The 26,071-nt window shown below is 36.6% G+C and overlaps 4 protein-coding genes across 9 annotated transcripts; 2 read left to right on the plus strand and 2 right to left on the minus strand.

Moving 5' to 3' along the window:
• Positions 1-225: 225 nt before the first annotated feature.
• LOC137725183 (protein STRUBBELIG-RECEPTOR FAMILY 8) lies at positions 226-5,901 on the minus strand. Of its 2 annotated transcripts, XM_088693562.1 has the most exons (17): positions 5,804-5,901; positions 5,322-5,646; positions 4,630-4,762; positions 4,456-4,527; positions 4,275-4,340; positions 4,090-4,161; positions 3,913-3,984; positions 3,709-3,780; positions 3,542-3,607; positions 3,391-3,456; positions 2,996-3,303; positions 2,485-2,741; positions 1,926-2,197; positions 1,672-1,807; positions 1,429-1,568; positions 1,146-1,302; positions 226-831 (listed from the first exon to the last, which is right to left on the minus strand). In XM_088693562.1, the coding sequence occupies exons 2-17, from the start codon at positions 5,440-5,442 to the stop codon at positions 682-684; spliced, it is 2,160 nt and encodes a 719-aa protein (XP_088549688.1). In that variant the 5' UTR covers positions 5,443-5,646; positions 5,804-5,901; the 3' UTR covers positions 226-681. The 2 variants fall into 2 exon arrangements, with proteins under 2 accessions (XP_088549688.1, XP_068319882.2); XM_068463781.2 differs by lacking the exon at positions 5,804-5,901 and having other exon boundaries at positions 5,322-5,801.
• Positions 5,902-13,729: 7,828 nt separating this feature from the next.
• On the plus strand, positions 13,730-17,555 carry LOC137726043 (malonyl-CoA decarboxylase family protein). 2 transcript variants are annotated; one of them, XM_068464900.2, is made up of 15 exons: positions 13,730-13,998; positions 14,105-14,208; positions 14,321-14,411; positions 14,560-14,686; positions 14,777-14,960; positions 15,155-15,299; positions 15,377-15,467; positions 15,680-15,738; positions 15,828-15,905; positions 16,045-16,128; positions 16,368-16,552; positions 16,654-16,782; positions 16,977-17,049; positions 17,172-17,257; positions 17,369-17,555. In XM_068464900.2, exons 1-15 carry the CDS (start codon positions 13,909-13,911, stop codon positions 17,475-17,477), a joined length of 1,635 nt encoding a protein of 544 aa, XP_068321001.2. In that variant the 5' UTR covers positions 13,730-13,908; the 3' UTR covers positions 17,478-17,555. The 2 variants fall into 2 exon arrangements, with proteins under 2 accessions (XP_068321001.2, XP_088549689.1); XM_088693563.1 differs by having other exon boundaries at positions 13,757-13,998; positions 14,321-14,390.
• Positions 17,556-17,975: 420 nt separating this feature from the next.
• LOC137721964 (chaperonin-like RBCX protein 1, chloroplastic) lies at positions 17,976-19,925 on the minus strand. Of its 4 annotated transcripts, none has more exons than XR_015962187.1 (6): positions 19,701-19,925; positions 19,444-19,511; positions 19,211-19,333; positions 18,980-18,996; positions 18,807-18,869; positions 17,976-18,290 (listed from the first exon to the last, which is right to left on the minus strand). XR_015962187.1 is itself a non-coding variant. In XM_088693564.1 (6 exons), exons 1-5 carry the CDS (start codon positions 19,861-19,863, stop codon positions 18,834-18,836), a joined length of 402 nt encoding a protein of 133 aa, XP_088549690.1. In that variant the 5' UTR covers positions 19,864-19,925; the 3' UTR covers positions 17,976-18,290; positions 18,807-18,833. The 4 variants fall into 4 exon arrangements, 2 of the variants coding, with proteins under 2 accessions (XP_088549690.1, XP_068317082.2); XM_088693564.1 differs by having other exon boundaries at positions 19,211-19,328; XM_068460981.2 differs by having other exon boundaries at positions 19,211-19,328; positions 19,417-19,511.
• A 1,014-nt stretch (positions 19,926-20,939) lies between these two features.
• LOC137722193 (lysM domain receptor-like kinase 3) lies at positions 20,940-25,682 on the plus strand. Its single transcript, XM_088693223.1, is given in 11 exon segments — positions 20,940-21,573; positions 22,925-22,981; positions 23,159-23,326; positions 23,454-23,656; positions 23,848-23,937; positions 24,066-24,162; positions 24,244-24,395; positions 24,476-24,567; positions 24,839-24,977; positions 25,073-25,171; positions 25,260-25,682. Coding segments are annotated over 11 exon segments (1,896 nt in total). The 5' UTR covers positions 20,940-20,942; the 3' UTR covers positions 25,428-25,682.
• Positions 25,683-26,071: the final 389 nt, after the last annotated feature.

Raw genomic sequence — 26,071 nt, forward strand, 5'->3', positions numbered from 1 at the left:
CAAAAATGGAAGGGCGGAGACTGGGACTGGAATTTGCGGGACTTGTCTGAGTTACAAGTACGACGAGGACTTGCCCATTTTGTTATTTTTTGTCCGCATCAAGACACTGTCCAATCAAATCCATTCATTTTAAAAGTTGAGATAAATTACACAAAACTACTTTAATTATGGATCTAACCACAATCTTATATCTCATATTTTAAACATTACAATATCATACCTCAATTTATGAATTCGTTGCACGTCAATTTTGCTTTTGCGCCCAACAATTTGCATTTGTCAGACTATTTGAGTTTTTGAATGTACATGGCTTTGAAGAAAATCAGCTAAAAATTTATCCGCCAATTTCCAGAATATTAGCATTGCATTGTTTGACGGTGATTTTAGACTTATTTTTATGTGTGGATAAACTCTATGAATCATAATTACATATCTTTTTAATCTAATTTTACCACAAATAGCATGTTTTTCTCCGCTTATTTGTGCTTCATCCAACCCTCGCATCGCCATTTGTACAAGGAAAACTGCAAATATCTTCAACATATGTGCTTCGGCAAGAGAAAAGTCACTTGTCTGAGTCGTCTCCTTCCTGAGGCTTGGGATCAAATCTGTCAGCTCACACAAGCTATAGAATCTCTCCTAGCAAGAGAAAGGAGAGAGAGAGAAGGATGCTGGGGACACTTAAAACGACATGTCAATTGCTTCATGATCGGGGGTCTTGTATCCGAAACTAGATTCATCACTTGAACGTCTGACCACGCTTGCTCTTTGTACTAAGCGGACTAGTGCTTGCACAACTTCGGACATGGGAGGCCGAAATTCAGGTTCCGGCTATATATGCATAAAAAACAGTATGCAAATAGGTTAGTTTCTAAAAGATGAGAAACGAGATATGAACTGAATGTTCCCCCATCCCTCCAAGAACCTATTTTATCTTTCCTCATGGAGAAATGACGAGAGACAGAAAAATGTGATTATCTTCGTCTGCGTGAGCAGCTCGATCTTGCATTTAAGACATTTACAACAACCACTTATTTTTAAACCGTTAGTGATGCTCTTAAAGGCCATAAGTGGGCAACTAATTGCTTGTTTTTTTATCTAACTACAGTAAAAAAAATTCCTAATAGCATTAATAAAGAAGTTACCTGAACACAAAGTGCAATGATGTCGGCGAAACGTGAAAGTGACTTTGCCGGATACATGCCATTTAAAGCCGGATCAACCATTTTTGCTAGGGCATCTATATCATGTAGTTGGGGAGTAGCCCATCTCACAAGTGATTGTTCTGACCTTGACCTTGAACTAAACATTAGAAGAATTCGAGGGAAATGGGAAACCATTAATCAACATTAAAAAGAACCCAGAAATGTCAAGGAAAAGCAAAAGAAAACATAAGCTTGGCAATTCATTAATGTGGGCCAGGCGTACCTGTCTAGTGGCTTCCGACCAGTCAGCAGCTCGAGCATAACCACCCCAAAGCTGTAGACGTCACTTTTTACAGTGTATACTCCTGATAAGGCGAATTCAGGAGCACTATAACCAAATGAACCTACCATCTGAGTTGAAACCTGTGAATCATGAACTTGAATTGATCACTCGTACACAACAAAAGCATGAGGACTGAATATTTGCTCACAATCTATAAGAACAATTTAACTTCATCAGTTTTACCTGTCGCTCTGTGTTTGGCGTTAGAGCAGCTAACCCACAGTCAGATAAGTGGGGATTAAGCTCTTCATCAAGTAAAATATTTGCTGACTTGAAGTTTCTATGTACAACAGAAGGTAAGCAAACTTCATGCAAGTACCTGACAGAAGAATCTTTAACTTAGTTTTTGAGCAAACATTGTGCAACTTTAACCCACACATAACCCCAACACCACACACAAACGCACACTAATTTAAATGTTGAAATATGTAACATACTCTAAAGCTCGAGCAGTGCCAAGTGCTACCCTAACACGGGCATTCCAAGTCAGAGTCTTACTGCCGTCTTCAGCAAAATGAAGAATGTCATGCAAGCTCCCATTTCCTACATACTCATAGACTAGAAGACGCTGTCCATGCTCTGCGCAATATCCAGCCAATGTAACAATGTTTGGATGCCTCAAGCGCGACATATTTGAAATAGCTTCAAGGAAATTATCTTCCTCTTGCAAGGATAGTGCTGCATTGTCAATTTTCTTAATGGCCATTACCTACATTACCGAAAAAGGACAAAGAAAAATAAGTTCATGTGCCACTAGTATAACAGTTGGTACTACAGGAGAAATCGACCTCGGAAAAGTAAAAGCTCGGGGTGCCAGAATTTAGTGGAGCCTATATGGCAGGTAACAAACTAAACTTGATCCTATTTTAGCTTTTTTTACTTGTGCTGCAATTACACCAAATCAGCAAACCGTCACTAATTTGTACATATGGAATTATGGATCTATTATTGTTTTAAATAAAAGGAAGAAAACAACAATAATGTAAACAAATTTACCTTTCCAACAGAGAACTCTGCTCTGTAAACACGACCAAGAGAACCTTCACCAATAAGAAATTCTTGACTAAAGCTATTTGTTGCTGTTTGGAGAGAGGCAACAGTATAAGGAGTAGCAGTGATAGGCGCCTTTATCCTTTTTGTCGATCCATTTTTACTATGTAACCTATCAACCACCAATATTTCTGCGGGTGGGGGCTTGATATCAGTTACAGCAGCGGTACTTTTTACCCTCTGCTCTTGCATCTCAGTATTTACTGCAAAATAGTGCAGGATGCAGCATGGAAATGGTTAGGAAACTCACAGAAGAGCATACCGCTACAAATATTTGTAAGAATTAGCTCTAACCTTTTTACATCTATTTGAAAAGGGAAAGTACTAGTATTTACACCACTAAAAATGAATCTTGCTTCAAAGAACCCACGTGCCTCTCAAATCATATTTCTAGTATATTAAAAAGCCAAACTTCAAAAGGAAAAGGAAAATGAAAAGAAGAGGAAAGCGATTATACCATTATTTGTGCGAGCAGAGACATTTCCACCAGAAGCTCTTGGAATCCTGTCCTCCCTTTTATTTTTGCGAATGCAAAAAGCAAGAGCAAGTAAGACAATGAGTGCAACAAAAACAGAACCCAGAATTATCCCTACCAAAGCCCCGACAGCCAGCCCTTTTTTTGAATCACGTGATTGGCCATCAGATCCCTGTGGGGGTGTTCCAGATCCAGAATGGCTGCGATTCTTAGTAGTTCTTCCTGGGGGAGGTGGGATATATGGTGGTGGCGGAGGAGCAGGACCATTATCAAAACCATTTCCATCATAACTATTTCAATTTTAAGAATAATATTAGATGTATTGAAAAAGTGGAGCACCAAAGTACAGATCTGCATTAAGTAAAGAAGGCGCTCACATAAAAGTACGAATTGAACTAAGCTCTCTAGGTATCCACCCGCTGAAATGGTTGTTCGCAACATTTCTGCTCATAACAATGTGCACAACAAAGGTATAAGGTTAGGTAGTAGAATTCTGAGTGCCAAAATAAGGAGGGAAAACACCCTTACAAAGTAGTCAAAGGCAAACCCGTCAGAACATTGAGAGAACCAGTCAACTGATTATTCTGCATATAGCTGGCACAAATTGAGATGTCATTACAAGTTAGTGCAAATAAACACAGCAGAATATTCGCAAACAGAAGTTTCAAAATAAATCAGTACTTCAAAAAACTCACAGGGAAGAAAGATTGGACAATGAACTAAAGGAACTAGGAATATCACTGGTGAAGTTGTTAAGAGATAGATCCCTGCAAGGAAAAGCATAGCGGCCCGCCATATGAATTAGTTTAAAAGGAATTCTAAACAACGCAGCCAAAGCATTCACGACATCAAAATAACAGAATGCATATGCAAAAGATTGCTAGAGTAAGTTATCTTACAAGGTTGCAAGGTTCACAAGATGAGCAAAAATGTCACCAATCGACTGGGATAGTGAGTTACGGCTAACATTCCTAAAACATGGATATTACAAATACATTAGAACAGCCTCATGGTGTGTAGTGGAACTGCAGGAGAAAGTTAATGAAACTTCATAAAATTCAATACAGGAAACTTACAAATAGCTGAGAGAAACCATGTTGTCAATAGAATAAGGTATGTTTCCCGTGAAGTTGTTCCTTGCAAGATTTCTGTACATACATACACAAAACAAGAAGGAAAAAAATAACAATTGAGTATCATAGTAGCAAGGAAAACAACGTACAAGAACAAAAGAATGAATAAATAAATGATTGGGCATTACAGGCTTGTAAGATTTGGAGGTAGCTGATATGGGATTGTATCATGAAAATTGTTGTCACTCAAATCACTGATGAACACAAAGAACTTGACATTAGTAACTCGGCAAATCAATTAAAACTAATAGAATTTGTTGCAAAATCCTAAACAAAATCAAAATAAAAACAGAGCAATAGCACTCTCACAATTTTCTTAACGATAGCAGATCGGAAAGCAAGTATCCCATAGTTCCACTGAGACCTAACCCGGAAACCTCTCTGTTATAACAACAACAAGACACATTAACAATGTCAATGAAGCAACTCAATTAATTGAATAAACTTCAAAACCGGCCACATTTTCGAAACATAGAATCATACACTGCAACAACAGCTGAGCCCTCACAAGTTACCCCTTTCCATGACTCTCCACATGGATCACCGCCACTACTTTTCCAACCGGTAAGCTGAGAAGGACTGTTTACCGAGGTGTACAAAACTTGAAGTGCTTGAACTGCGAAGCAAAGAACGTCACCTTTAAGAAAAGCACACCAATTTCTCACAAAAGCTTTGCTAATTACAGACTGCCTTTATTTGCTATCTGGTAAAATAAATCCAAAACTTCAAAAATGGGGAAAAGTTTCAAGCTTTGATTCCTCCATGCAATCAGGTAAATTCCTCTGAGCTGAAATTTAGCCAAGTTATGGTAAAATTTCTCATTTTTCCAATGACCGATCACCATTATATGGAAAAAAAAAAAAAAAAAAAAAAAAAAAAAAAAAAAAGGCAAAAACACCTGCATTTTTAATTTCCAACAATTTTCTCAGCAGCCAAACAAGGCCTAAAGTTTTCATCTTTGAAGGGAAAAAAAATACATAAACAGATCACAAAATAAATAAAAAAAACCAAAGTCAAAAGTCCATTTTCCATCCAAAAATCCTCATTTCCAAGAAAACCCATCACCAAATCCGTAAAGCAAAACCAACCCAGAACCGAAGCTCAAAACTTTTATCTAATAAAAAAAATTACTGAGAAAATGATTGTAAATAAATAAATAAATAATGGGAAAATACCATCAGAAGCATCAGTGGTGCCACTAACGAGAGGCAGAGCAGCCAAAGCCGAGGCGATTAGCACGAACTCAATGAGCCAGCGAGTCACAGAGAGCGAGTTAGCAAAAGGGTGAACAGCCATCGCAGCGTTGGAAGCAGAGAGAGGGAGAGAGTGTATTCAGGTGAGGTGCGGCGCATGCAGGAGCACCATGGAGGCGCAGGGGAAGAAGAAGCAGCAGAGAGAAGTATTTGGTAGCAGTAGTAGTTGGAGTAGGAGATCGCCACCGGCATTGAGCGACATTGTCATTAAACAAAAGAGTCAAGAGTCTGTCTGGGAGATTCGAAGCTTCAGTAATTAAGAGAAAGAGAAAAATTAAACAAAATTAAAAAATAAAAAATAAAGAAAATGTTACTGTGCATGCGTTGTGTCGGCGAAAAAAGGCAATGGGGAATTTATTAAAAAAAATATGGGAAATGGAGAAAATAAGATGGAAACAGTCTACCGAGGTCTGCTATCTTCCAGTTAAGAAATTTTTTAGTGCGTCCAAAATAGCGAAATTATTAGATCAAGTCAGACTTCTAGTTCGAATACAAATTCTTCAGCGTGTTATCTCAATGTTAGGTCTACTTGAATTTGAATATTTGTTAGAGAATTTGTTAGCTGTAATGTTGTTTAAAATTCAAACCAATTTGTAAGCTGTAATGCTGTTTAAAATTCAAACCTGCTGTGTATTTACCAAGCGAAATACTATATGTTATTTTTGTTTTAAATATTTCCATCATTATATAATAACATATGGTATTCGACTGTATTCAAGCACACGAAGAGTGACGAATGACTTTGTGGGAGGTCTCTTTCTTACTATTAGTTTGGACTTTCGTCATTGCTCAGCTATCGTTGATTTTTGGATCCTCTGCTTTTTTGCCTCTCTTTTCTGGTGTCTACTTTGCTTGGGCTTTTTCCACGTGTATAATTAATTTGAAGAATAGAAAATGACCTATTTTTGACGCAGTTATTATGTGTGTAACTTGTTTATATGTGTTGATGTGCAAAACCAACATATATATATATACCCTTATTGTGACATTCTAATTGCAAGTAAGTTCTTCTGTAATAGAGAAAAGTTTTGGTGGGATTACCACTCTCACATAAAAGGGAAATCTGCATTAAGATATGATTAGCGTGCGGGCAGATGAATCTAAATGAGGAGACAATCTCAAATGTAGAACATAATTTTGTGTGTACAACCGTAATATGTAGCCTCTTTCTCAATTAGGTGGGTTCACAGGCATGAATGAGAAAAAATAATGTACAATGTACATGCACTCTTTATGTGTATGTAGTCGCATAACAATGTTGTGCGATAGGCGAATCTCATGAATTTGTCCAATTATAAATAAGTCATCCGATAGAAAATAAAAATCTCAATTGAGATAGTCTAATCACATCATATGTGTGACTACTCCCACAATAAAATGGGACATTACAATAGGATGAAGGCAAATAGAATCAGCTAATACTCAAATGCATAATATCTCATAATAACAATCGCATGAATGACGTCATCGGACCGCCCCACTCAAAATATGCTCCTTTAATAGGCGATCAACTTACATAGCACATGAATATTGTCATCATGATGTCCATGCTAATGATTCAAATTTTAATGTCATTTAGTTTATCTTTACATATTATTAACACAAAACACCACATCGAATACACTTAATAAAAGCGGTTCTCCATGATGGTATGTTCAACTCCGATGTTGATGTTAACCCGTCTAGTTGGGTAGCGGTCGAAATACTTTTGACGCAATGAGTGCAAGCCGCAGAGGAAGAGATTGTGCTTAGTAAATGCACGCAATAATATGTATTTAAACCTAGAAAACCATGATAAGTACCTTTAACAATATTACAAGGACAAATCAAAATCTATCAATTGAAACAAAATATTATATTAATGATTTTTTCTTCACCTGATCTCATTTTAACTTGTTTAAAAAAATTATATTTTAATCGTCACCAACTCGTCATGACCATGTCAGATGATGTTTCTTATCTGTGAGAATTTAACACCTAATTTTAGTTAATTAAAAAAAATCTAATTGTCAAATTCTCATTGGTGGAAACGCCATCTGGCACAAATGCCGAAAATTTTCTCCATTTCAACGCCACCATTCATTTATGGCTAAAAAAAAATTTGTTTAATGTCATCCACTTGATGATGTGTATATAATTTTCACGAACGAGTTCACTTAGGTTTTAACTCTTGGGTTCAAATCTAAAATTTTTAGTTCAAAAAATTTAGGTTTTGAATCTATTATAGTTTTTTTTGCTCCAATCCTTCTGGGTTAAAATTTTGGTCCCAAATTATTAAAAAATGAATTTAGGTTTTTTTTTTTCTTAAAGTAACTTTTAAAAAAAAAATATGTAGACTATACTAATTTAATTTTATGAACATTTTAACTTAAAAATATTTAGATTCCGACAAATATTGAAAAATCACTAACCGACACCATGAAACTTGTGAAACACTATGAAAAAATATGAAACACATAAAAATAATTTTTTTTTTATTGATTTAGCCGTTGGATTTAAATTTGAACCATTAGATATTTATTTTTTTACCGTTGAATTTCATCAAATTAGATTTTAACCGTTGGATTCAATGAGTTTATAAATATAAAACTGAAAAAATATACACATATGGTGGCCCAACCCCACTAATTCAAGGGGAATCCTGGACTAAATTTGGCCCATAAATAAGTTTAGAGTTTTAACTCATATTTGCCCCCAAAGGTTGAAGCAAGTTGGGGTAAGTTTATAACCTAAAATTTGAGTTTTACTCTAAGGGTTGGAGTAGGTCTTACTCATAAATTTGTGTGATGATATAAATCCATATTTTTTGTATGCATGAGTGTGTTGGTGCTAATTTTGTAGAGCGCATTTTTACTCATCACTTTCAATTGTTGTAATGCTCACTATTAGGGGTGGGCATGGGCTGAGCCTAAATTTGAAAAAATCGGACTGGACCTGTTTCAAAATGCAATGGGGGCGGACCGGATCAAGTAATGCCATTTATAAATTTGGAACCGAACCTAACCGGCGCCGTTTGAAATGAGCTGATTCCGAGCTGGTCCATGGGTCCAATTTTACATATATTTTTTTTTGTCAGCCTGTCGTTCATCTTCTTTGGCTGATAACCCAGATGTTCAAATAAAAAGCAGTAACATTAGGATAATTTGCAACAAGAATTGAAGAACCTACTTGCCTAAAAAGGGTTGACATGCATACAAGTTAACCGAATCATATAAAATGTTTTCAAATCCCAAAACCTCCAATATCTCCTACTAAATCCCAAAACAGTTTTCAAAGAAAAACAATCATATAAATCGTTGAACCCACTGGCTTTTCCGATTTGAAGCCTTGCAGCCACCGTCTTCTTTGATCACAATGGTGAGGTGATCTCGTGACTCGTCTGGTGGCTGCTATGATGTCGACGTGGTCAATTCCAGGGGTGGGAAGGAGAAGCGAACTAGAAAGTTGAGAAATAGAGAAAGAAAGTTGGGGAAGTATAGGAGTGGGGGGAAGGGGACTGAACGAATAATTACCTTGTCCATTAATTGTATGGTAGAAACAGGTCGGTCGGGGCCCCTTAATTCTAAGATTATGGAACCATCCTGCCCCGTAAATACCCTCTCCCTGGCCTGCCCCACCTCGTTTTGGTCTTTACCAAATTAGGCCTCGCCCAACCTGCCTCACCCTGCCTCGCGGGTCCTGTACAGTTTGCCCACCTTTACTCACTATCTTATTTATTATCGTTAAATAAACTTAAATTTTAAAATTTCTTGAAAATAACACATACACCCAACATATGAAACACATGATTTTTTGAAGTTATTCCAGAATGTCAATATACCTATATATATATATATATTTGTCGTAAAAATGTCAAAAATCTTCGATCTTTACAAAAATCGGCCTTGGCAGCATTATTATGCGAATCACGAGAAAGCTAACATTAATTGAAAAAAAAGTGGACTTGCTAATCATGAAAAGAAAGTCCAATTTCAAATATTTATGATTTTTATTCGTTTTAGAAAAGTTAAGTTGTACAGTAATTTTACTACTTTTTGAAGTGACCCTAAATAAACGTTGCTGCGAACATTATTTTTCTTTGGCCATCAATTAAGCCACAAATTATCATCATTAAACAATAGGGAGCATCACTTAAAAGTTAAAGATACAAAAATAATATAACATTAAACTCTATTTTTTTAATCATTTCATTTTAAAACAAAAGCACAAAATTCATTAAGGTCGAACCCAACAAGGAGAACTTTGTCGGTTTCATAATCTAACAAATCTATCGTTTAACCAATAAATTAAAAAAAGATTGAACTCAAAATCATGATACCAATTTTTTTTTTTTTTAAATTACCACCACATATGTGACATCCCACATCGCCTAGAGGAGTGATCCTTATATATATATATATATATATATATATTCCCATCCCTACCTAGCACGAGGCCTTTTGGAAGCTCACTGGCTTCGGGTTTTATGGGAACTCAGAAGTTAAGCGAGTAGCGCACGAGAGCACTCCTAGGATGGGTGACCCCTTGGGAAGTTCTCGTGTGAGTTCCCATAAACAAAACCGTGAGGGCGTGGTCGGGGCCCAAAGTGGACAATATCGTGTTGCAGTGGTGAAGCGGGCCCGAAAAATGGTCTCCCCGGGCGGGGATGTGACAACATACCCCTAAGAGAGGCCATCCTGCACAACTTCAATAAAATTACATGGGTTTGGGACGATTAATATTTGGACTTGTAAGGTGCCATGCTTCCCATCGTTCAAAAGCTATTCTCCATTCGATGAGTTTCATGTCATCTTCATCTTGATTCAATTTTTCTACCCGATTAATAAACATTTGATTTCCTAGTTAAAATGAATGAAGGGGAAATTTGTAAAATGGTATGTCAAAGTGAGTATTTATTTATTTATTTTTTTTAAAAAAGGTTGAGAAAACTCACATAGACGTTTTAGCCTCTCATGACCACCATCGTGTGATTCACCGGCACCATAAATAGAACTCAGGATATGTCGTGTTGAATACGAGTTTGAAATTCATCTCTAACTACTAGGTCACACTGTGGTGATTGTCAAATTGAGTATGTTTGGTTCAATTTAAAAATGCGAGTATTTCTAATTTCAATATGTAAATATTGAGTACTTTTGTTAACATCCAATTTTATTCCATGAATGGGAAGGCAATGAATTGCCCGTGATCGCCTTTAGATTCCTTCAACAGTATCCATAAAATAATTAGAGACACCACATCATGTTGTTTAACAATTATTCATTTGTTCGTTCATAAGCTTATTAAAGTAGTTGTGAGCACTTTGCAATGTCGTATTAGCCGTTGATTACACACCAAATAGAGAGATCGACACATACTTAAATACGATATAATTAATTTAAGGAAAACTAATGAAAAAGACTTGAAAACTTTGAATTTTAATAATAAGGACAAAATAAAGGGTAAAGTGAATAGGACTATTATTGATTTTTTAGTGTAAAAATGTGATTTTTCGTTAAAATGAACAACACCGTGGGCTTTTCGTTAAAACTCTCATTAATTTATGTGTTATATATATTACAACGAATGACATTGTTATATATGTAAATTATAATATAACAAAATTCACAACACAATGTGTCGGTGTTATTTTTTTGGAAACTAATGTGTCGGTGTTATAGTTACTTGAAACGAAAGGAATAGACCAGAGGAAGCACACTTCCTCGTTGACTGCCTGACATTTTTGCTTTTTGATTTCATTATTAGGTTAACAGAATAAAGAACTTTTTCTCAATCTTTCCATATTCAGATGAACCGAACCACTAGGTGGTTTGTGATTGAAGATGAATTATAGGCTCGTATTTTATACGGTATGTTATGAGTTTAATTTTTGATATTGACGAATCACACGTTGATAACTAAAGGAAATTGAAATATTTTTGAAAATTTCAAAAAGATATACTATCGTGACAAAATCATCAACTTCTTGTTCTAAAAAAATCAGATGGACAGTAAGATCCCATGATCTAGTCTTCATAATATTTTATGTTATAAATCAATCACTTTCTGTTAACTAGATTTATATTAATTTCAACAATTCGTTAACACTACTCAATCTTGTACATAGAAATAAGAATCACCGCAGTCGTATATAATAATGGAAAAAGATCATCTCCATATCTCTTTTACCAAAATCATCAAATTAAGACATGATTTGGTACTGAGGTGATTATGAAAAAAGCTGGTATCAAAAAAAGCTGGGAGCTGTTATTGTGTTTGGTAAACATTCAGCTTCAGCTTTTTTTCACAGTTTTGGATGAAAAAAAGCCAAAAACAAGAAACTGCAAAACCCAGCTTTGAAAAATAGGTTTTTTTTCACATCTGTTTTACATAAAAGTTTACCAAACACTATAATACAGTTTTTTTTTTTTTTCAAAAGCACTTTTACAAAAAAGTTTACCAAACACTCTGCTTCTTTATTTCATAGCCGCTTATTCTCACAGCACAGCAGAATCAGTTTTTTTCAAAGCACAGCAATACCAAACCAGCCATAAGTGATTCGGATATTTGAATTTTAATCCAACGGTTCACCTATTTTGATTCCTTAAAAGTTATAATAATTTTTAATCGTTGGATAAAATTTCAAAGAGCCAAACCACTTGATCCGATGACTTTAGTGAAAGAGATCTGGATAATCTCTTTCCTTTAATAATTCCAATATACTGTTCTGCATTTTAAGTCACGCTGCAGCTGTTCCCCACTTAAGAATAAAAAAGCAATTCCGTCGCTTATAAGTGCTTATAAAACGATTAAAATTTCTTTTAGAAAAAATATTTTTAAGTTTTAAAAACACTTGAATTGTTTTTTCAGAATTCATTTTCGTTTTTATTAAAAATTAATTCTAAAAATATTTTCATTAAAAACACATTCAATCATTTTAAAAATACTTTCAAACGAGAAATAATAAAAATATGCTACAATGACTATTAGTCAAGAAATAAAAAACAAGTTGTTAAAATGTTCCACATTGATCGTAACAATGAGAAAAGAAAAGTTTAAATATTTTAACCGCATTTTAACTAATACCGAGACGTTTTGTGATAAAATCCAACAACTAACGGATTGTATAGGTGATAATTACCAAATTTAGGATAATATCAGTGCGGTTGAAAATGAGCATTCGACCTGTCTATTTGATAATTCTACACAAGTTATGTAGAACACGTCTTTGTTGTGACATGTGAAAGTGACAGTATACATGACCCGAAAAAGTTATCCCAAAAAGCCGGTGAGAATTTGTCCCCATCCCATAAACCAAACAAGGCCATTCATAGGAACAGAGGCTTGCCACTCTTTCCCTTCAATAATCAGCATGGCCCGCGCACTGCATGTCAATTTCATGTAATTTTCTACGTATTATACTACAGTCCTGCACAATGAGCGAACTAACGACTAGGCATATATATAAAACCCGAACTGAACCGCGTACGTTCCGTTCAGTTGTGGTTTAAAGAATGAACCGGACCGAATTAGACCGCATAAGCAAAAGCCTAGCAACAGTATTCAACTTTAAATGACAAATAGACATCGAAGTAAGCAAAGAATAGTCCCGCAACAGTTGTCATTGCTTCCACTTTGTTTGTCATTTTCTTAAATTCCAAGTAAGATATGCGTTTTTGATCACAAAAAGAGTAAGATATGCGTTAGTCACTTGTCCAGATGACCACCATCATCCACCATTATTCCAAGTTATGTACAACTTTATGTATACTGCCAATTGTACACATGCTTTTGAAAATAAATTCACAAAGAGACAAAGTATAAAATAGTTATTGTTTACGACTTTAAAAAGATTTTCGTCGACGAAGAGGATGTTCATATCTTTCATGAGTGTTTCTAAATAACTATTCGTCATTAAAAGTATATTTTATTTAGAAGAAAAATGTGAAAGAGAAAATAGGGACAACTAATTACAATGAACTTACTATTGGTTCATCGGCTATTCAATAGTTTAATTCTGCAATTTTTTTTACCGAAAGTAGCACTTTGCGTGTGGTGATTTTACACCTCCAAAGTCTAGTCCGCCCTTACATATCACTCCAATATGTCAAAAAAAAAAAAACGAAGTTAAGCTTATTCTCCTTTTAACTGCAACAACTAATAAAACATGCTCGTTTAGAAATATTTTTCAAATGATTAGAACCGTTTTGATAGGGTTGAAGCCCAATTAAGCCTTGGTCCAGCCCAGTGTTACAATCAATGAGGCCTCTAATTGTGGGTGACCCGGATCCAACGGACAAGAGTTAGCCCATGCCGACAGAAGACAAGTCTGGCAATTTCGTAATTTTAAAGATTCTGGTACCCTTGAAGGTGTCGTCAACTAAAGTACCTGCCAATGGCGGGTGTGGAAAATGAGGCGGCACCAGATGGCAGATGCGATAGAAAAATGCGAAGACAGGGAGAGAGAACTCGACCTTCGGTAAGCGGTGGCCGAATTTACTATAAATTCCTAAAAGAATCCGAATAAATCATGAACAAGAAAGGCTTGGCGATTTTATTGCGTACCAGAATGCAGCGCCCAAGCTCCGATCCCAGAGACCTCGCCCGCTCTCCTCTCGCCGTAAGCGATTAAGCATTTCGATTTTGTCCGAAATCCGTGTTTTTTGTAGGCCGCGTTTGGATTGCGAAGAAAAGTTAATGGAATTTTATTGGTGATTTTGCAACAGAACGTTGTTAACCAAACGCTGCCTAATTCCGATGGAGGACGATCGAGCGGACGACTGGTGCAGCATGGAAGCGAAAAGCTCAATGCCTCGACCAACACCGAGAGGTTTATTATTTTATTTTATTTTTTTGAATTTATACGGTTTTTTTTTTTAGTTACCGTAAAAGCTTGAAGTTTTATATTTTGAATGCGATTATGAAATTCCGAATTTTTCTAGGGAATTTGAAGTTGTGCGGGAGTCCATGCACTCGGCGATTTCACTGAGCAAAACCGAAATTTTAGACTCTGTACTGAACGATTTCTCGGGGGTAGTTGTTTTTTTTATGCTTCTAGAAAAAGCGCTTTTGCTGAAAGAGTTTATGGGCAGAAGTGTTTTCTGCAAAAGCATTGCCAAACGGGCGGCTAATTGTATTTTGGATGCGAAGTTCACTTTCGTTGTTGTTGTTGATAATGTAGGGATATTTTAGCCTCTCTTACGAAAATCGTCGAAAGCTACTTGTACTACTTGCCAAAGAGTATGATCTTAACAGGACGCAAGTTCGCGATTTGATCAAGCAATATTTGGGACTTGAGCTCCCTGAAAGTAAGTCTTGTGTTGATTATCTTATGAGAATTGTCGAAAATTGCATTTGCACTCTGTATTTTGTGAGTTTGATGCAATCTGTGTCTGTAGGTGACAGTGCTCCCTCAACTGGCTCCGAAGAGGAGACATCTCTTTCTGCTTTCTACCGTATTGAGCGCAATCTGAGACATGCTCTCAAGCCGATGTACGAAGTTCTGTTTGAGCGACTCAACACACATCCTGGCGGGTTGAAGTTCTTGTCCAATCTTCGAGCTGATATTCTATCTATTATCGCGTAAGGTTATGCATATGCCCCACATGATGTGTTTTTGGTTTATTAATTTTCTGTCCCACACAATGTTTTGAATTGAATTGAACCAAAATATTTGAATTTTACGTACAACTATTAGTCTATTACAATGTTAAGAAATGAAATTGAGCCCAAGGAGTTTTAAGATTTTATGAATTGTTATCTTTTCATATTTTCAGAGAGGAAAATACTGCATCTTTGCGAGCACTGGACTCCTACTTAAAGGAGAAACTAAGTACATGGCTTAGTCCTGCTGCCTTAGAGCTTCACCAAATCACATGGGACGATCCTGCCTCTTTACTGGAAAAGATTGTGGCATATGAGGTATTTATTTGTCTTGTGTTGTAACATGGCATGCTATGTGTGTAGCCTTGACACCCTCCTATTATATTATTGTATAGGCTGTGCATCCAATCAGCAATCTTATAGATCTTAAGAGAAGGCTGGGAGTCGGTCGCCGTTGTTTTGGATATTTACATCCAGCAATACCTGGTACTCTATTATTGTTGTTTTATCTATTCACGTATTGATCTACTTCTTGTTGGTTTTTGTCTGTCTTTTTGGTAATTCGTGATGCTACCTAAGAGTAATATCACAGTTACTTATTCAGTTGATAAATTTTTCCTTATGTAGCCGTTCGTTGTATTGGGTAGGACTACATACTAGTATATGTTTTTTATATTGTTACTATCTTCTTTAATCAGGCGAGCCCCTTATTTTCATCGAAGTTGCACTCATGAAGGATGTGGCTCAAACAGTACAGGTCAGTTTTCTTTAAGCTTTACTAGACGACTTCTTCTTCTTCTTCTTGTGGTGCTTCATGTGGTGATATATTTTATATATTCATGATAGGAAGTTTTATGGGATGACCCTCCTACTCCCGAATGTGAGGCTACATGTGCATTGTTTTACTCCATATCATCAACTCAGGTGTGCATATTGTTACATATTATTCTTAAATTTTAAGTATCTTATTCACTATTTTCCTTTTTTTGAAAGGGGATATTAACCTATTACTTCATTTTTTTTGCGACCATTGCCTGATCTGAACACTTTTAAACTTCTACAGCCTGGCTTATCAGGGATCAACCTGGGAAGGTTTCTAATTAAACGTGTGATCACACTTGTGAAAAGAGAAATGACAAATATTTCTGTAAGTGATTCAATCCCTTTTGGATATTTGAATATGTGACTTTGAATATATGTCATGTTCAAATATATGACATTTTAGCTTGTTTGAATAAATTTTCAGAAATGAAAGTATAGTGCGCTTCACAGGAAATCAAAAGAAACTGTAGAGTAGAGGATATAAAATATTAATCATACTTTCTCTGGCTAAAGTCTTGCTCGTGGATTTATCTCACACATGACCTTTTGTTTGTTTATTCAAAGACTTTTGCGACTCTCAGCCCCATCCCAGGTTTCATGCAGTGGCTCCTATCTAAGCTGGCTTCTCAATCAAAACTTGCTGAAGGTGAAGCAATGCCACACTCACCAGCTTCTGATAGGTCCAGTTTTACGTTTTCGGAGAAAATTCTTGAACCAGAAGAGGAAAGAGCACTTATGGATGCTTCTGCGTAAGTCATTTTGTAATCGGCGCATTATGTTAGCATCTAGAGAGTAACATGCTTAATAACAATTTCAGTAAGAATGCTTCATAACCATTTTTCACTTTCAGGGAATTCAATTCTGGGAAAAATAGCATGGACGTGATGTTCAACTTGCTGACTTCACCAAATCATGAGTGGACAAATTCTGATAAATTGCTTTCAGTATTAAAACCCCCTCTAATGCGACTGTGTGCCAGGTATATTAATATTACTAGTAAAATTGGAGATGATAGGTCTGTTATGAAACAGCTACAAGTGAATACCGTGTAATTGGCAATGACGTGATATCACACTAACTAGTTTTACAGTCTTACACAAACTAGTTTTACAGTCTCGTGTTCTTTGTTCTGTGTGAAACGCTACTAACAGATTTTAGTTCCGTTGATTATAGGTACCTTCTCCAAGAGAAAAAGAGAGGAAAAGCTCTGGATTCTGTTGCGAATTTTCACTTACAGAATGGAGCTGTATGTCATCTAACTCAAATTTGCAGAACACTAGATTCGTTGTATAATTTGATGGACAAAGTAAAACAATTTCTCCTTAACGAACTGATATGCTAAGCCTGAGTTTTCTTACTGCAAATTAGATGGTCGAAAGAATCAATTGGATGGGGGACCGGTCAGAGAAAGGCCTCCATCAAAGTGGAGGTATGATGGTGAATTATGTTTACAGGTAACTAAAACCAACCTTTTACTTTTTTTGATCATAAATTTCAGTTTCATTAGAACATCTCAAAAGATTAAGCATTACCTATTGAATGATATCATTGATTCATGGTTGCAGACTGGGGCAAATTGAAGACTATGCTCAGTCATATTTCAGTACAGGGCTTATCCATACTTCTAGTGATCTTCGCCGTTACGTTGAGACAATTAGTCGTGTACAAGAGTGACAGCATAATGATTTAGTCGCGTTTTCTTCGAATGTTGACACTTTCATGCCAAAATTTGTGTCTAATATCCGGTTTTCTGAAGATTGTAAGGCCTGAAGCCCTCTAAACAGATGTCCAAATGTACATATTTAGTTATGATTCTCAATAAAACTAAAGAATTGTTATCCACCAAACTGAAAAAAGTATATATCTAGTTATGTGTTTTGCACTTGCTCAAGGTATTAGCCCTTGGATTGGCCCGTTCAGTAATAGTAATATTTGGGTTGATTTGTTTTATTTTTTTTAGTTTTTCCCAAATGATAGATTTGTTAGATTAGCATTTGAGCATTAGTTTTCTCCAATAATTTATATTATATATATTATTATGGTGAAAATTTCATTGTTTTTTTTGGGATAAATTGCCATAGACGGTCAATGGCGAGCATCTTCAAGAGATGCTGTAAAACAAAGAAAACTTTATTTTAAAGAGCTAAACTCAAATAATTCATCTCCAAGAGATACTATAAAAGAGTCTTTAGTATAGCAAGATGGACACTCACTCTTTCAATTCAGAGAGCAACTATTCACTTGCTAAATATTAACAAAATAATAAAACTCATACATTTTCTACCGTACATTGGTAACAAAACAAATTAAACCAGACGTTGCGGTAACAGTTGAAACATGTACAGAATAGAGTCCTACGTCGGAAACCTGCTTCATCTTTATGTACTGATTCGATCATATCAATTCTCACTTTTCCTGATCACCTTCCACGTGACTTATTTCTCGGACATAATCTCTCATGAGCCTCGTATTGGATTCATCCACCATCTACAAAAACAAAAACAAGGGTAACTTTTCTCTTTATCTCCATAGGTAAAAAGCAGGTAAAACAAATAGCCGTTTTTACCCACGGCGTTGGGGATAACAAAAAATGAAAAGGTAAGACCATCTTCAAAGAAATGTCAAATTACAAGAGTTAAATTATAATTGATGGTTGATGTGGGAATCTGAAACTTTATGTCAAATTTTATAGTTCTCTAACCGAATTGTTAAATATTATTTTATTATTTAAATATAGCTTTAAATTATTGTAAATATTAAAAAAATGTTGAAATAAAATTTTTATTAGTTGAAATGTTAGTGGAATAAAGAACCCACTATTAAAATGAATTAAAAATAAATTTGACATTAATGTCAAATTTGAAATCAAATCACTAAGCCTTCAAATTCAGTCAGCAAATAACACTTCAGTTGATTAGAGAGACTCTTGATGTCAAATATGCACAATGACATTCTACCTAAGATTTTGATACCTCCTTTGGAGATAGCTCTAAGAATCCTTACCTTGAAAGCTAATCGCTGCAAGTTGTCTCACTCGAAATCATTTTTACAGTATGCAGATCGAACCTGGACAACAAATGGCCTTCTATGTTCAAACTTGTGAACGTTAACAAGTTGGTGGATTAAAAATCAAATAAAATAAGCATGCAAATTGACTTATTTCGTCATGGACTGACCTCTAGGATGCGCAAAGCTGCCATGTGGACGCCACATAAATCACAAAGAAAGTCACATTGTCAAAAGTCAAATTAGGATCAGCCGTCCGTTTTTATTATCGTCGCTAACAAAATTTCTCAACATGTTATTGGTAATATTTTCGACAATATCGATATGTGTTCATATTTAATAAAGAACAGGCATCCTGCAGTGTGTAGTAGGAGCCTAGAAGTTGTTGGATATGGACTTACCTAGACCCTTATGCCTGGAAGATTCTCTCATCAGATTGGCACAGAATTGGTCTCCGTCATTCAACGAGTTCCTGCTCAGAAATTCCATCAGCTCTTCGTATGCCTCCGTGTTGTAACTCTGCTCTGAGAAATTTACTGTTAACATCCGAAAATACTAATGAATTTGACTATGAAATTAAGAACAAAGGGATGGAGGAGGAAGGAAACTCAAGCTGAGCGCAGACAATCCTAACTGCAACATAAGTGAAGAAACTGTGGAGATTGTTGGCCGCCTTAGCTTCCGGCGAGGGTTCTCCAAATCCTGCATATGGCATGTCAGGCAAGTTAAAAACGCATGACATTATACAAGTGAATAACGCACTGTCACGTGAGTTGAAGCATGATTGACTTGGATACCGACACGGATGCCTAACATCCCCGTTGTAGTTAACTAACTTCTTGTCAACAAATATATAAGTGTAGGCAAAAAAAAATTTACTGAAGTACCCACCAGGGACATACATCTTGTGGCAGTGCATGCGAGGGGGACGAGAGGCTCTTGGTTTAGGATTGGATAGCCAAGAACGATTGTAAGGTAATTTGCTTCCGTTGGGTTTTAGTGGGAATAAAGAAGGGAGCTGAGAGAGTGGGAGAATTGCCGCAGAGGATTCCATGGATAAGTAACTGACAGCAGAACAAACTGAACTGGGATTTCTGAGTGATCCACAAGTCCAGCTCTACTGTCCAAAATATCTATTAGAGCCTATATGGCAAGCAGGTAGGAGTTTAGATATCCATTTGTGGAGCCCACCAGTTCATTTTTTCCCTAACCTATTTAGTGAGAACTTTTATAGTAGGTTGTATATCTCGTACTAATAATACAATATCATATATAGATTTATCTTTACATTATACTATATCGTGCTTACACGCAACACTTACAATATGACTAGGCCATGAAAGTTACCCTTTCATTTAGCAACGGTTAATCTCGAGTCCTTGCTTTCCTTGAGGAAAATATTTGGCTTGTTCATTTGAAAGTGTGACATTTGTGCAGAAATTTTACTTTGTGTACTTTGACGATATATTTATGCACAAGTGTTGTGATTGCATGATGAAGAGATTTTTCAGGAGAAAGAGCCAGTTCAGAAACCTCATCCAATTTACTAAACTCGAAATTTCAAGAGAAGATATTCAATAAGGTAGTTGTCGATCTCTCTATATGTGACAAAGTTTTCGGTGGTGTTAGCTTTAATTGGCCGGCCTACTTTACGCTATGGAGGTGAAGTAGACTTGTAGATCTTGTTCTATTGTTTGACTAGAACAGTGTTGACATCGAAATAACTGTATAGAGTCAAATGATATCAAAATACAAGGAATTGTATGCATTTAGTCGGAGACTCCTACCCTAATTTTTTCTCCAACTTCAACCCATTGGTCCGCCGCCCGCCTACCCAATTTTAAACAATTTAGTGAGGAAAATCAGTGTCTCTCTTGCTCTTGTCCTCTACTTGAAGCCAAAAGAATTCCCCTTTAGGAATCAAAATGCCAGAGTTGTTCGTGATTAAACGAATCATAAGCAAAAGATGACGACAAAGATAAAACACGATGCTGTCACCCCTCTATTTTAATAACTCCAAAATTAATCTAGCTAACTCACAATCATCAACCAAGTCTTTAGACTATAATATGATCTCTAAGCTCGTTAAAATTTTCATCACCCCTTCATTCTGTCTCAGTGTCTCTGCACGAAATGAGAATCTTCGCGGCGGACGGAAATATACAAGTCAAATTCTTAGCCCTCCATTTTTTTCTCCTCCTATCCTTCAAAGCCAAAGCCAAATGCAAAACTGGCTGCAACGCCTTGGCCTCATACTATGTGTGGGAAGGTTCAAAACTCACTTACATTAGGCACATATTTGGCCAACAAACTCAAGAAATTCTCAAGTACAACCATGGAGTCGCGCCCGACAAAGACCTCGTCGTCGGTACGCGACTCAGCGTACCCTTTTCGTGTGACTGCTTAAATGGTGACTTTCTAGGGCACACCTTCGAGTACACAACGCAGCATGGTGATACCTACAAGAAAATTGCTGAGTTTGCTTATGCTAATCTCACCACAGTGGAATGGCTGCAAAGGATGAATTTTTATGCGGTAACTCAGATTCCGGATAAAGTTCCAATCAATGTAACAGTGAACTGCTCTTGTGGCAATAAACATGTGTCCAAGGATTATGGTTTTTTCGAGACGTACCCTCTCCGTCCCGGCGAGGACTTGTCGTCCCTGGCGTCCGAGACTGGTGTCCCGGCGCCGTTGCTGAAGATGTACAACCAAAGGTCCGGCTTTAGTTCTGGGAATGGCTTAGTCTTTGTGCCGGCAAGAGGTTAGCATGCACTACAATTATTTTATATTCATTACTATACTCCTCAGAAAAATTAAATAGTTCACACGAGTAATATCATCTAGGACAAAAACTTAGATAGGAGAGCCGCACCACGTTATTTAGAGAGTGCCTCATATAAAATTACGTGATTCATTTATCTCGGCATCATTTAAAATTACTTTAGTCTCATCAGATGTGAGAGTTGCCCTAATCAGACAACCTTACCAAAATTTCTCTATTAAGCAAAATATAATTTTTAGTACTCATTTGCATGACAACTGCAGTGACTAGCAATAATTTTAATATGCTCCTAATTGTCATTAATTAATCAAATGCATGACAACTGCAGTGACTAGCAATATGTTAGACAAATATATTGGATTTGGTTTTATTCTTTGTCCTTTGCTAGGTCTTTTTCTCTCGTTCGTACAAAACACATGGACGATTTATCTTTTACGTTATGCTGAGAAAAGGAAATATGAATAGAAAATTACTTGCTGCTGGGATGCTGCTAATCAGACAGTGCTCAAACAATAATTAGAGAATAATTGAAGAGATTATCTGATAATTGATGTAAATTAAAAGAAAAAAAGCACAGTTGCATTGTGGATGTTTTGTCCCTTTGTTGAAGATACTAGACGAGTCTACGTGAATGGAATAGGACAACTGCTAATCAATCAGATGGGGGACTTGATTTAGCTTTCTGGTGGTGGATTATTATAGTAATCCCAAGTCCAAAGATGCTCATATACACATTACGCGCGTTTAGTATTCATTCATTAATCCGGCTTTGAAACGGACGTCCATTCAATAGCATCAATAATGTGTCTATGTCATTGTCACGTATCGATAAATGACTCAGCGTAACATTCGAAATGAACTTAAATGACAATTTTAAAGAACCAAATATTGGAAACAAAGTTCCAAAAATATTTTCTAAACTTAAAATTCATTTTTAACCTAGTAAATGCTCCTATGTCAGTACGTCACAACAAATTTTGACTCGCAGCGATTCTCTTTGAAATGATATATTACAGCCCAAATCGGAGCTCCGATTCTAAATCTGTGATGATTGGATTTATCTGCTAGTTTTGCGCCTCTCAAGTCCACTTCGTCATCTGTTCTACATCAGCGCCTGTACTGTTAGAATGCTGCTCCTTAATTATATGAATTAAGCCAAAACGAAATTCAATACTTCTGTTAAGCTACATAGTGCAACATTATTTACAAGTCTATAATCCTTAATCACGCAAATTAATTGCTGAATAATAAGTTTAGTTTCTATCTTACCGGCACGCGACGGAGACTGTTTGCTGCCTTTGTCACTAAATTTCGGCTCTTTATTTTGCAGATCAAAATGGGAGTTTCCCACCGTTGAAGTTGAGGTAAACTCTATGCACATTGACATGTTCGGTAATTTTCTTTTGGAGTTGTCTAGATATTTTATCTCATTCTATGTTTGTCCTTCTTTGCAGTGCAGCTGGTAGGAGCTTTTACGATTATACTGCTTCAATGATATCTCTCTTAAACTTCAAAATCGGCATTGTTTTGATGTCTAGTGCCTTCCATTGTGATGACATTTGAGCAGGTATCACGGGTGGAGCAATCGCTGGCATATGTGTCGCGGGCGCTTCTGCGGCTCTTACTTTGGCACTTCTTTTGTATATTTGGCATTATAGAAAGAAGGTGGTTGAGGAGGCACCAGCTCTTTCTGCAGCTTCTCTTGAAGACCGGTATATTCAACGTGCACATGGTAAATTTTCATTTCAATGTCTCTTATTTGTAGCAGTACTGACACGAAAAAATGTATTTCAACCGGAGATTTTCATATGGTTGTCTCACTTTTTGAGTAATTGGTAGTTTTTGTCCTGCGGTTTTAGTTTCTGGACATACTTCAGAGAAAACTTTGGATTCGTTTGCTCTAGTTGGTGGTTCTTCTCCTGGCCTTATAGGCATAACCGTGGACAAATCAGTGGAGTTTTCATATGAAGAGCTTGCTAAGGCGACTAGCAACTTCAACATTTCTAATAAGATTGGCCAAGGCGGATTTGGATCTGTTTACTACGCAGAACTTAGAGGCGAGGTTTGTGCTCTTGCTTCTACGTTCCATCCACAAAGTTTCCTATGAGCTTCATATTCAAATAATTATTTAGATACGAGGAAAAATTCTTGAACTACTGATCACTGAAGTTGTAACTATTAAGTGCTTGTCATCTGACCTGACACTAGTGCGCGAAATCGAGTGGCTGACTCTTTTCTCCTGCTATCGAGCAGAAAGCAGCGATCAAAAGGATGGATATGCAAGCAACAAAAGAGTTCCTGGCTGAACTGAAAGTTTTAACACACGTTCATCACTTGAACCTGGTATTCTGCCTTCCCCATGACAGTATCATGATACCGAAAAATTGAATTTGTTTTATCTGAGGCCTTAATCCAACTTGGATTGAAGTGCTTTGATCAATATCATGCATTAATATTTCGTTTTTGTGCAGGTGCGGTTGATTGGATATTGCGTCGAGGACTCTTTATTTCTGGTCTACGAGTACATTGAGAATGGTAACTTGAGCCAACATTTGCGTGGCTCTTCAGGTGAGAAAGATAGATGATGCATCTGTCTGTAGAGCATCTAATTTCCATTCCTCTTTCTGATATCACAGCTTTTTCTCTCAGGTCTAGATCCATTGCCGTGGTCAACAAGGATGCAAATAGCCTTGGATTCAGCTCGAGGACTCGAATACATCCATGAACATACAGTTCCAGTCTACATTCACCGTGACATCAAGTCCGCGAACATCTTAATAGACAAAAACTTTCGTGCTAAGGTTCTAAAAATGCTTTTACTGTTATGCAGGCTATGAAATTGTTCTATATGATGTATATGTAACATTAAATTTTCACGCAGGTTGCTGATTTCGGGCTCACAAAACTGTCTGAATATGGAAGTGCTTCATTGCAGACTCGTCTTGTAGGCACATTCGGATACATGGCTCCAGAGTATGCAATTATTCTCCATCTTTTATTTTTCATCATTTCGTTCATCGTTATTGGATGGCGCTTATTATGTCTCCGTCTCCGTCAATGTTTTGGACAAGATTACCTTTGTTCACTGATGTGAATATTAGCCCTATTTATCTTGATAATCTGAACGATACACAAGTAATTTGCACCTCGACATTTACGAGAGATTCTCGCATTGAGATAATCTCACGTCTACTCAATTTTATTTTAACTTTTACCCTATTAAGTGACATGATTGATTATCTAGGTATGCTCAATACGGCGATCTTTCTCCAAAGATAGATGTTTACGCCTTTGGTGTCGTTCTTTTTGAACTAATATCTGCTAAAGAAGCTGTTGTCAGGACAAATGAATATGTTGCTGAATCAAAGGGACTGGTTGATTTGGTAGTTTTTTCCTCCTCTGCTTTCCAGTAAGTAAAACCCCATATAAACGGTTTCCATAACTTGGCTGACAAGAAAACGTACTTAATGTGATGCAGTTCGAAAATGTTAGTAATCGGTCTGATCCCAGAGAAGATCTTGGTAAACTTGTCGACCCCAGACTCGGCGATGATTGTCCTCTTGACTCAATCTGTAAGGTAAAATTCCATCCCTAAACCCTAAGATCCTAATCTATGACCAATCCTATTTCTCATAAGTAATGCAATGCTGGCTTTTCTGTTGCAGATGGCACAACTTGCCCAAGCTTGCACACAAGAAAACCCTCAACTGAGGCCGAGCATGAGGTCGATTGTGGTTGCGTTGATGACACTTACATCGTCGAACGAGGACTGGGATGTCGGTTCAATTTATGACAATGAAGCTGATCTAGTCAATCTAATGCCAGGGAGGTAGTACATAGAACATCACGCTTGATAGACATGCCTAGACAAGGTGACTTCAGAAGAACAAAAGTCCTAATTCTTCTTCTTTCGGATTGCCAAGCATCTGCAGTATCTGTAAATAAGCATTCGCACCAGATGATTTCATCTCTTGTTTTGTATAATGGGGGTGCATTATGCAGACTCCTAACTGCAGAATAACATCGAAAAACGGCATTGTATATTACTTCATAATTCATATAAATGTCAACATTTTGCTTCGACCCCATTGATCTTTAGCCCATCATGTTCGTTGTGTATATGTTTCCGTTTGATAAAATTTCATGTTCGGCCATAATAACGTACTACTGGTGCTTCGTCCTTTCTTCGATCGGTTGCATACATCGTATGATATTAAAACAGGAAGGAAAATTCTAAAAGTATGAGACCGTACGAGGTTCTATCTGAAAAAGGCCTTAATGCAATTAGTAGTCGACCACCTACTTTTAGGCTGTAGGTTGATGTGGGGAACCGCACAAATCTCAAATTGTTTGACATTAATCTCAAACTGGGAGGTTCAGAAACTGCATAAGCTGCCATACATCCATAGCATGGCATGCCTCGTATGCATGTTTCCTACATGCTTTTCACTATTTTAACGAGTTATTTTTGTATACA

Source organism: Pyrus communis, chromosome 5 (genome assembly GCF_041283825.1).
Source record: "Pyrus communis isolate YQ-2024b chromosome 5, ASM4128382v1, whole genome shotgun sequence".
NCBI lineage: Eukaryota > Viridiplantae > Streptophyta > Magnoliopsida > Rosales > Rosaceae > Pyrus > Pyrus communis.